At 30.5% G+C, this 12,691-nt stretch overlaps 1 protein-coding gene across 1 annotated transcript; it reads left to right on the forward strand.

Annotated features, from left to right (window-relative positions):
* Positions 1 to 1,972: 1,972 nt before the first annotated feature.
* LOC143048856 (uncharacterized) lies at positions 1,973 to 6,988 on the forward strand. The gene is made up of 5 exons (XM_076222725.1): positions 1,973 to 2,038; positions 3,670 to 3,745; positions 4,951 to 5,091; positions 6,154 to 6,184; positions 6,850 to 6,988. The coding sequence occupies exons 1-5, from the start codon at positions 1,988 to 1,990 to the stop codon at positions 6,986 to 6,988; spliced, it is 438 nt and encodes a 145-aa protein (XP_076078840.1). The 5' UTR covers positions 1,973 to 1,987.
* The last annotated feature ends 5,703 nt before the right edge of the window (positions 6,989 to 12,691 follow it).

The raw sequence follows: 12,691 nt of genomic DNA on the forward strand, positions 1-12,691 counted from the left end.
GACACAACATAAAAATGCAACACACACAGAACCTAACACAAAGGTAACAATGGCCATCTTCTTGACTTGGTACAGGCCATTTTTAAAGGGGAATAAAAATGGTGGGTTGAACCTGGTTTTGTGGCATGCCAAACCTCGCACTTTAATGGTAAAGTTAAATATAACATTGAAATGACAACATAATATTACAGGACTACAATACAAATAAATAGGAGAACATATAAGACAAAGAAAAACATAATTAATAGATAGCAAAAAGCATCAGGTTTAAAATTCAATACGCCAAAAACGCGCCTCGTCCACACATGACTCACCAGTGACGCCCAGATATAAAAGATCGAAAGTGAAAAAAGTACAAAGTTGTACAGCACTGAAGATCAAAAGTTGAAAAGGTTTTGCCAAATACGGCATTGTTTTTATGCCCGGGATAAGAATATCATTATCATATAGAACAATTCATAATTTATAAAACACTTGAATGTATCTCTGATAAAAACGAAGACACACACTTTGACCCGTATAGTTCTGGACGTCTTAACGTCTTAACGTTGTCCTGATTTTTTTAATCCTTGACGCCCATTAACCTGATATATAAATGTATAAAGCCATGATTCATCCCCGTTCTCTTTAAATTGATTCACTATGGCGGGTTTTAAAAAAATAATCCACGAAGGGGAGTCACATAGCTGTTATATTAATATCACAAATTGAAAAACTTGTAATTGTAAGCTTTAAGGCTATAAATATCTTCTACTATTTTATCAAATGAAGTACAATTTGATATTATAATATACTCCTTGAGATGCAGGACTAAACAATTGGATAAAATTACAAAAGACACTTGTATAAGCATAACAGACCCCAGAGTACATGAATAATGAACTTACCAAGAATCACCGCTACAAAAACAAAGGAATAGAGAACTGCACTTCTATATAGCACATCTACATCTTTGTTTTCAAAGCACTTTTATCTTTTTCGTTGTTGTGTCTGTCAAACAGTACATGCATTTCCATGTGTAAAAACTGATGGCTTCAACCTGGTTTCACAACTTGTCTTAACCTCTCATTGATTTAAACATGACACAGAATACCATTATATTTACAACAAACATAGTAGGTTAAAGAGTGAAAAATATTTTTTAGCTCCAGGAAAAGTAACAAAATTTGAGATAATGACACCAGCGAATGTTTTCACGACAATGCAAGTGTCATGGGCTATACCTTTATTGAGAGAAAGAAACAGTATCATTAAAAAGTATATAATTAAGCATAACATCAGTGGGGTATGTGTATATTAAAATTAACCTTGTAAATATCTGTCCTGGCATTAACGTCCGAAATCACAATACTCTAATTATATATTTGAAATGAAATCATCTGTACGATAAATGTTTCCTTAATATCTGGTATTTAATAGAACTACGATCAAACAATTAGGAACCAAAATAACAAAAGTATTATCAAGAATCAATATATAAGAGAATGACAGTCAAACCTTGCAAAGCTATTTTTTTTAAAACATGACTAGGTACGAAATAGTATTACTGTAAAGAAGATAAGGAAGGGAAATTTGAATTTATATTTTAGCGTAACAAGGAAAACAAAGACACGATCAAAAGACTAAAACTATACACAAAACACTAAACATAAAAACTGACAAGTAAATAAATTCATCAGAGATGCAAGGAATGAAAATGAATAAAAAAAAATAACTGCGGTGATCAGACATCTTCCATGACGGATAATATGATATCATTAAACAATTATCTTTGATTATGAGACTTATTACATTTAAAATGCTTTGGTTATTGATTTTTACGATTATCAGTAGAAAGCTTTTTGAATTTGTAAATAGAGATGTCCTTTGTGGATAGTTGTCTCATTGGCAATGACACCACATCTTCTTTTTGATATGTTAGAAAATATATCTTGTCTCATCCTATTTTTAGATAACGATAGTTGAAACTATTCCTGCAGAATCTGAGATGGTCCAGCAATTTTATTACATTACACCAGATAGATACTACAAAGTTGAGGTGAGAGTGTTTTATGTGACTGTCATAGAAGTTAGAAATTTAGCTAACTATAAAACCAGGTTTATGGTTTTCTCTTGTGGACAGTTGTCTTATCGGCAATCATCATGATCATACCGCATCTTCTTGTTTTATAATAATCAACAATTTCTTACCTAAGAAGATGCCTGTAACAATTCAGGAATATGATTGTTGCTTTCTGTTCGTTTGATATATTTTAACTTTTGATTTTCCCATTTGACTCTCCGATTTGAATGTGTTTATGATTTAAGTAGTTTAGCTTTGTTTTACCTTTTAAGCATATAAAATGCAAATGAAGAATTAGACAATTATCTGATTATTATTACATCATTACCTAGAATTGCAAAATCAGACTTTATAATTACATTATATGTATGTTACATTATTAAACGTTATTCTGATTGGCTACACTTCAATCTCGCGTTATTCCTTAAGCAACTTCATTACACAATAAAATTTATCATTCTTGATGACACGAGGTCCGAATAAAAGTGCACACGTAAATTTTATAAAAAAACTCAATAAAAATCATTTTTCATGATCCTAGCTAAATAAATGTAATTATAAGTATTGAATGCTTCTTTTAGTGATTAAATTGTGTTGTTAAAGCGTTGATCGTTCGTCAATATTTGCGCTTCATACTAAATGTACTTTGGTCAACGCTTTTACACCCTAATGAAGTAACAAAAAAAGCATTCAATTCTTAAATAATTATCAAAGTTTCATGGTTTTATTGCCGACGCAAGCACTACTCCAAGGACATCAGCAAAAGAAGACACGACTATTTCAAAATGCAGATACATGTACAAATCTAATGACAAACAACAGTTGACAAAATACTGCACTGAAGGCAGTTTACAGAACCATATCAAAACCTACGATAAAATTATTATAAAATCATATTCGAGTTTAAATGTAGTAGCTGTTACAAAATCCGATGAAAGAAATAACATTTCATTAATTTAATGCGTCTTACACGTTTCTCTAGATTAACATACTTCATGAATTCCAAAACCAAACTAATTAAAAGTTAGAGATGTACATGTAAAAATCTATGAAAACGCTTACAACTGTAAACGACCCTTTATGAGAAAGGTCATACGACTTAGATCAATTGTGTGCGTCTGATGCCTTTTTTATTGACTCTCATCAGATAAGTTATTTAAGCTTTTTATGTAAAAAAGGCTATTATAAAATGGGAGATGTATCATCAACGTCATAATTTTGTCATAATCAAAATCATTGTTAAATTTATAAGCCATCAGAAGTCATTTTCGTATTAGCCGTAAATTAATATTAACTTTAAAAACCAGGATGATACGCTAAATCAAATCTTTTTTGCTTTGAAAGAATGACAAGACAGTATTAGGAAAAACAAACATTGAAAAAGACGACTAAGTAGTATAAACCTCAGTATTTACTTCCAAAGTAATACGTTGCAGGTATTTTCCTCGCAAACGTAGATACTTCATGCTGTAATGCAGACACAAAATGTATATTGTAATCAGTGATAAATCGAACAAAGCCTGTTCTGTTCATTTTCTAACATATGTTCAGTATTTTGAGTGAAGGAATATTCACAGATTGATAAATACTGTGTTTCTCTCTAACAGCTTTATGCAGCAAACATACTTAACCAACACGGAGAAAAATTACAGAAAATATATTTCGCGTCATCAACAAATAAAGGTAAGTTTTAACAGCTTTCAAATTGCTTATACCAGTATATGTAACTGTAAAACTGTGTTTACATCGTAGAAAACAAATTGTACATAAAATCTCACGGATTCAGTTCAGCTTGCGTTAAGACATCTGCATTATAGATCTCCAAGATTTATACTATTATTTTAAATATTAGTCTCCATTTAATAAACAATGAAACGATCTTATTCATAAAAAGCCATAATATGTCAGAAAAATTTTCCCATACAAATACACTTACACTATAATAACAACGAACTAAGTTTTCCGGCAGCCTGGAATTGTATTGGATATAATCAAGAAATATAGCCCAAAATGTAACACATAAGACAAAAGCACGTCCAACATCATCCGAGTCATTACTGCGTTATTTGTCAACATTAGAATATAAAATACGTAGCATATGTTAATACTAAACATGACTATGAAGATTATAGTCCCAGATGCTGAACAAGGAAGCAATAATGTTAACTAAAAATCAAAGACAAATAATGTTTTCATATTATTGTATGTTGCGTTAATGCTAGAAGATTTGTATGATTCCATTCATTTTTCTTTAAAAAAAAGCTTGGTAAACGATCTTTTAGTTTTAAAAATATTCAATTATAGATACTTTTCTTTTTGACAATTTGCAAAATTTAAATCTCTTTCATTTGCCATATAAAAGTACTTTCCAGTCTTCCAAAATCATTTACATTCTCAATTCATAGTAAGATATAGTTGACAAAATGCAGCATTGTCATCTGGAAAAAATAAACTAAGGGTAGCACGGTGATATTCAAAAATCACCTTGTCGAAGAAAAGCTAACAATGCCATGGTAAAAAAACGGAAAACGTCTAAAATCAGCCAAGTTCACAGAACACTGCACAGAAAATAATTTTTAAGAAGCTTGAAACACACAAATAACTGAGGATGATAATAGATGTTCCAGAGGGTGTGTACACTCGGATCCACATCTGATAACTGTCGTGTCGCCATGTAAATATATAGACAGTGATTAATCTCATTCGATAATTTCACCCTCAAGGGAAAGGATTGACCTGGATTTTATGTGGTCGTTTATGACACAGATATTCTGCAACATAATTCCAGCCAACCTGGATGATAATTGAGTGTCATAGTATAACATATAATTCTTAATTATTAGCTCCTTCATCAATATATACGATTTTATGGAGTGATATATTTGTAGCACCATTGTCAAATACAGGATATTCAATTGGAACAGTAGTGGGAGCTGCTGTTGGTAGTGTTCTATGTAGTGTTTTTGTACTCGTGTTTATCTTTTGGTTTTTACGGAGACACAGAAAAAATAAAACTTCTAAACCGTCAAGTAAGTGTTAGCATTTTAATTTTAGTACTAGTTTGCATTAAGTGTAATTATACAAACAAATGATCTGCGATCAATACAAAGTTATTTAGTCTGTCATTAGACAAATTTTCACACCTTAAGTCGTTGATTGGGCAAAATGAACAGAAGGCAATCATCATCTTAAAAGTAAAATATCTAAACAACAAGAATCTGTTAAAAAAATTATCCTCTTTTGATCTAGATCAGTTTCATCAAATATAAATGCAATACAAACCAGCCAAAAATAACATATTTTTTTTACATTATATCGGTATATTAACAATGATTAAGTAACAACAAATATTTATCAAGTAACATCATTATAGATTAAAATTCTTACAGTGAACACAATTAACCATACAGTATCTGCTGGTATCACTCTATGCTTGTTAACATTCAAATATTGGTGTCTGTATTAAAAAAACTGTCGTATAAACATCAACAATTGATTTACTTTTTCATAACCTAAAATGTAATGCAACAAAAAAAAAACGATAACAAACATGTTATGTAACATACCCAGTACTTCGGTACTGGCATGAAAATACGGATTTTTTTGTGTTATTAAAATTTGCAGTTACAAAAAAATTATAAATTATTATAAACTAAGGAATGTATCTCCCTCATGCAAAGCTCTGATTCCTTTCACGGATTTGGCTATACTTGTTGGACCTTTAGGATTATAGCTCTTCATCTTTATATAAACTTTGGATTTCAAATATTTTGGCCACGAGCATCACTGAAGAGACATGTATTGTGGAAATGTGCATCTGGTGCAAGAAAATTGGTACCGTTAATTTTATTATGTAAGTGTTGCTTCCACCTATACTTTTGCGTTCACTTGTCAATACAAAAAAAAAGAGATGATGAATAAGAACCACGAATACCAAAAGTTTAAAATAATTATAATAAGAAGAAGAAGACAAAAAGTATTTATCTTGATTGGTCCTGATTTTTTGTGTGAAATATCGAATTATCGATTTAAATGAATTGTTGGCGTATTTTCTGGAATTGTTTTTTACATTTTCGACATTGTTTTAACAGATTCAAAAGATAAACGTGAAGAGTCAAAATTGTAAGTAGAAAGTTCCTTCAGGCCTAGTATTTGCTGGTGATTTATTTCATTAAACAAATGATCGTGTATCAAATTTTTAAATTAGAGATTTGGATGTAAATACCATAATTTATTACACTGCAAAGTTATATGAAATTAAGTCTACTGCACATAATTGTCATAGTGGACAAATGCCTTATCATTGACTACAACGTAATAAATGAAATGCAAAGTATGACGATTTGAGGAGAGATAGGCTTCAAATGATGACAGAAAAGATACCATATGAACAGACGGTAAACCTTTCCTATAGAAAAAAGACTTAATATCAACAACACTGTCATATATTCTAGGTTTGAGCATAATATCTTGAAATCGAATTCAATTTCTACCCACCATGTGTGCATTTAGAGAAATGTATTGTCAGCAGTGGTCTTTGAATTACTTTTAGACAATATCAAATGTAGGAATTATCACTTTACCAAACCTTACAATTATCTGAAAATATTTAAGCCACACGGAAGAGAATACCAAAACCATTAATTTAGTAAGCATCAAAAGCCATAAATCAGATAAAACAAAACAAGATCATATACTTTTAGATTAACAGTACCTAGTACTACATTTTATAAATAACACAATAAATAAAGTAATATCCACAACCTTGAAGTTTATTATCTTTTCAGTGGAGACCAGTACGAAGACTTAGGAATGGACAATGTATCATCTTACCAAGATCTTGGAGCAAAAGACAGTCCAAATGTATATGAACAGATTGGCCGAGTACATACCATAGAAAAACATTATGAAAATATGATACCTTAAAAGTATTTTGACCTTCTTTGCATGAATATTATTATTTGTAACAAATTTCATCTTGCACTTCGCATGTTCATTCACAAACCGTCATACCATTGAATTAAATTATTTAGCGCGTTTATTAAGTACACAACATTAAACATCATAACAAAAAAAACAGTATGAGAAATATCAACACAAACAACACAAAAGGAAATTAATAAAAACAGAGAACATTCTGAACAAACAAGACATAAAGAGAAGAATCAATACAAACAAAATATATTGAGAACATCCAACAAAAACAAGACAATATGAGAATACTCAATAACAAGACAATTAATATGCGATTACTCATTACTCAATAACAAGACAATATGAGAATAACTGTCGATTCGTTATAATTGGAGGAGCATTATTATCTTTTAATTTCTTGGATACACGTGAACCACAGTATAAAAAAATCATAGTTTGTTTTCATATATGTGTATACCATGTGGTTTTTTCTAAACAATTGGTGTTGCTAATACAGTAACGATTCGTTTATTCATTCAACAAACATTACACTGCCTTTGGGGAAAAAGCAGATTTAGAGGATTATAACAACCACTTGTATTATGGAACCACACAGCAAAGTAACAACAATATTCCAAAAGGACATTCGAACCATGATATATAAGTTTTGAAACTTTGCGAGATATTTATTCAGTGCTAATTTCCGTAATGAACTAGACTTTCAGATATAAAATTATTTGACAGGACGGTACTATTGCTTTTAATTGCTTACAGCTACCTTATTTGGCAATTTGGGGAAATTCATGCAATTGTTAATATGATCACATCTCCTTATTTTCCTAATCAATCAATAGAGATGATGGGTATACACCGAATAGATATATTGTTGGTTTTTCTTCTTATCTGTTATTGATTCAATCACCATGTTATACTGATATCTCTGATGAGTTCAATTGCATAGTTGAGCAAAAATTTATATGTCTCTATACCTGCATGCACATATCATTGTGTACCTGCTTTGTTTGTAGAATAAACTAAAAGTAATAAAGTATTTTAAATTAACTATCTTTATTGTTTATAAAATTCAGTTAAAAAATATAAAATCACAATCACTAGTTCGACAGACCAATTATGAATTCAAGATAAGAAATTTTTTTAACATTTATATTTCAATAAAAAAGGAGAGATAACAAACAGTTTTCTTGGTTTCTCTAAATCGACTGAATGCAATATAAACTGGGATTCATCTATTTCAGACACGAACTTCTTAAAAATAACCACCAAAAACTTTAACATGGTTGACAGTGAGGACATTGTCCTCACTTCTAAGTTTATAGCTGAAATATTCCATTACAACATTTAAGAAAATACATAACCGAAAAAGGAAAGTCAACTATTCATGCATGCTAACGTTAAACATATGTGTACTGCTTTGTATGTAATTCATGATTCCTCTCTATCAAGAAACTCTTCAACATTTGCCATACGCCTGTCATACAAATGAATGAGTTACCTAGTTGTAAAACCATGAAGATTCAATATACCATTTTCTACATCAGCAAATTCCTGTACCAAGTAAGAAATATGACAATTGTGTGATGTGTATGATTGGCACTCACACTGCATCTTTCCTTTTTGAGTTCGGTTTTTTATTACTTTACTTTTTTGAAAGAATAATAATGAATCTACTGCACTAACAACCTGAGATTTAAAACAATACGGTGATTTTTTATGGTATATACCAACAATGCTGCAGATGAACAGTTGTAAGAATTAGTGTTCCGATTATAAACGTGGAAGCTAGAAGAAGAAAAAAGGTCGATAATTGTCTACTCGCTTCGACAAACATGATGACTGAAACAACTTTTGATCAAATCTTGCTCAATTGAGGAGAAACAAAATTAAATAGCAAAAAAACATCAAATTTCTTACAAAAAGAAATCAAGTAACAAAACAACATCAATCTAAATCAAGAGTGTAAAAGGTAATAGGAGACGAAAAATCATCCGCAACACTAGTCTGTTGCTTTCCCAGCGGAAAAAAATGAAATAATACAACATTGAAATGCATTGACTGACTGACTAACGTATGTACAAGAAGTCAGGAATACTTATGACATGTCTTTGGTATTAAGCATATCGGTGAAAGATCATTTGATTAAAATATGTTAAATAAAAAAAGATAAATTCACAAACATTCTGCACTAAGAGCAATACTCGAAATATAAAGTCCCGTATCAAATGCCAATATCAAAAGCATAGTCACATCTAACGAATGGATAACAACTGTCATATTACTGACTTGGTACATGCATTTTCTTATGTAGAAAATTGTGGATAAAACCTGGTTTTATAACAAGCTAAACCTCTCACAATCAACTACTGTGACTATTTCAACTAAAGGAATTTTTTTAATTCGTTCAATCAAATGCAAGATAAGGTAGCCAAATCGAACACCATCAGTCGATGTCAATGATAAATTGCTGCATATTCGATTATAATGTGCGAACACCCACAAAAAATGAAATTTATTCTTTCATTTGACGAAGATCATTCTCGTTTATTCCACTGCAAAACGTTTGAGAAAATTCTGCTTACTCTTCAGGAGCACCTGAGAACACCTCAAATTTTTGATGGAGTTCGTATCGTATTTTGTTCAGTTTTCTATGTTGGGTCTTGTATACTTTTATCTGTCTTTTTGTCTTTTTCTGTTCTAGTCATGGCGTTGTCAGTTGATTTAAGATCTATATAAGTTTGACTATTCCTCTGGTATCGTTCACCTCTATTTCAAATCTCTGATAATTTTTGACAGTATATTCTTGGTGATTTGCGTCTGGATTATGATTTGGAAAAAGGGAAATTGCTATGCATAGGTTTCAGTACTCTTTGTTTTCAAGTTCTCTCTGATCCACTGAACAAGTGTTATGATTTACGATATGATCCAAAACATCGTTGTTATATTATAAAAACAACGTAAAATTATAGAGGATAATAGTCGTTGCGTTTAGTTCATACATAGAGACCAATTTGTTACAACGTATTGCCGATAACACAACTGTCAATCAATGGTGTGTTCACCATATCCCGAAATGATAACTGGATCGATAATCTGTTCATTTCTCTGATTTACCTAAAAGAGTAAACGCGGAGAATAACTTTTGTTTTTTCGTGGAATAATTATTTTTGTTTATTTCGGGGGTTCTTATGAATTTTCCAGTTACATAAAGTACAAATTGTCTAAATATCGTTTGCATTTTTTCCCCAAAACAATGAAACAAATATCCACGTAAATGAAATCTTTAGTTTTGATACACGAATATAAACGAACTCGCCGTATTTGCTGTACGAAAACGTATACTTGTTTAACACAAAAACACCTACTATAATATATTCGAGTGCAAACAATATTTAAAGTCAAGCTGCTTCTGTTTCATTCCTTTCTAGATTTTCATATACACACTCATAAGTAATAAATCATAAGATTGCATATCATTCTTGATTTGTAACGCTATAAAACTGCACATTAAAGAAAACTATCACAAAGTCGTATTCAAATGTACGTAATATATAATTCTTCTCACACGATTCAGTTGGTACAACGTATATTAAAAATTAAATAATACTTACTACATTTAAAATTTTAAAAGAAGACAATTGAATTCAATTGAGTCTTTATGCACTAAATTATATTTATTATATGCAATGTAAACAAGCGTTTTACATTCAACAATTAATGACCTCGATGCGTAGATAAACTTGTTCTATTCAATACTTTTTGTGATAGTTGAATAGATTTTTCTGCAATGTTCGGCTAATAAAATGCATTAGGAAGTTTGTCATATATACATCAGATATATAAATATGTTTACCTGATTTAAGCCTTTGCAATATGACATGTATAGTCAATTCTTGCTAAACATACCGCTTTTTCAACAGTTTATATTTATTATGCATCGGCAGAACATCGTGATGACTTTCTAGATCAAAGTAAGAGATATTGTTTTTGATAAATTAATAACACAGAGGGGTAGTCATACTTTCCAACAGTACATCTTTTAAAGGTATCAAAAGTTATATGTCCGATAGTTGTTTTCTTTTGTTTTGTATACAAATACGACATTCTGTATTCCTATCAACAGTTATTGTTGCATATGTGTTGTTTATCATCAGCTGTTTTTGTTGTATGTTAATACTTGTGAAGGTACTATATACGCAACCGCAAACTAATTAACTGTATTCGAAGCAATCCCTCGATCAAATATTAATGGTTACAGCAACAACGTTAAGGGGAACTTATGCTAAAATATCACTTCATGAACTTGGTTTCTTCGATTGCGTTTTCATTATCGCTTACATTATTTTAACAAACTCTACACACATCTTTTGACAAAAAATTGTAAAATTCCTAGCAAAACAAAGGCCTATGATGTCCTTTTTAATAATTATTGACGAATTAATACTCACGTGGTTTTTGAATCTTTCAAGACTGCAGACACCAACGGCAATACTTTTTTTTCTTTTTGGGGGAAATAAAGGCACCAATAGCTGTACGAAAGTCATGAATCGATTGAGAAAGAAACAAATCCGAGTTCCAAACTAAAACTGAGGGAAACACATCAAATATAAGGGGAGAACTATTACACAACAGAAACACAACACTGAAATGTTACACAGAAACGAACTATAATATAACAATTGCCATTTTCCTGACTCGGTACAAAACATTTAAGAAAAAAATGATGGGTTGAACCTGGTTTTGTGGCTAACCAAACCTCCCGCCATTATGGAAATGTTAAATTTAACAGTAAAATTACAACATTACATGATAGAACAATGAAAATTACAATACTTATTAATATAAAATTGTGGTAGTAATTAGAAACACCTGAAATGTTTATCGATGTGATATTGATTTCCAAATAAAGTTCGTAAGTAATCAGAATTAAGTATATCTTTTACTGGTTGCATACAACTATTTCTTTGTTGCTGAGGAATATTCTCTTTTTTCCCTTTTTTTTCTTTATTGAGATTTTTTGTAGCATTAAGTGTCTTTATTCTATTCCTTTATTACAGATCTAGACACAAAACGATTAAGAGCCGTTCATAAGTTATCTAGGCTTGGTATAACTTGATAGCCGTATTCTTCCTCTTATACATAATACGTCTGTTGGGTTTTTTTTTTCAGAATATATATCAAAACTTATTCATAAGGTATAATGTGTACATCTTTTTGCATAACCGTCTAAGTGAAAACATGAATATTGCATTTAATTAAACGAAGTCACTTCACATAAAAGAATCAGTTTTCAACCGTTTGATGAAAAGAATTTTCTGAATGATCTTGTTTTGAAAATAAATTCACCTGTATTGATATAATATAAACGGTTTTGAAGATGATTTTTCAAAATTATAAACCTACTTATAATGTTTGTTAGTAAGGAGTACTTCCCTATTCTTATCGAAATTATCTTGTAAAATGTCCAGACAATATATCCCCCATACGGTGAGTAATTTTTTGATATAATAATGATAATAATTGGTTGTTCGAACAGGAGTTTGTAAAAATTGATTGTATACAAATTTGTGTATTTTTGTAGATTTGTCTGATCTGTTTACTGTGTATTACGTGTGAATCAACAGTTAGAGATATTCTATGTTCTTTCGATAATTTTGACAATTGTATAAAGTATGGTAATGCAAAGTGTGATACAAACAA

The sequence above is a fragment of the Mytilus galloprovincialis genome, chromosome 10, assembly GCF_965363235.1.
Source record: "Mytilus galloprovincialis chromosome 10, xbMytGall1.hap1.1, whole genome shotgun sequence".
NCBI classification, from domain to species: Eukaryota; Metazoa; Mollusca; class Bivalvia; order Mytilida; family Mytilidae; genus Mytilus; species Mytilus galloprovincialis.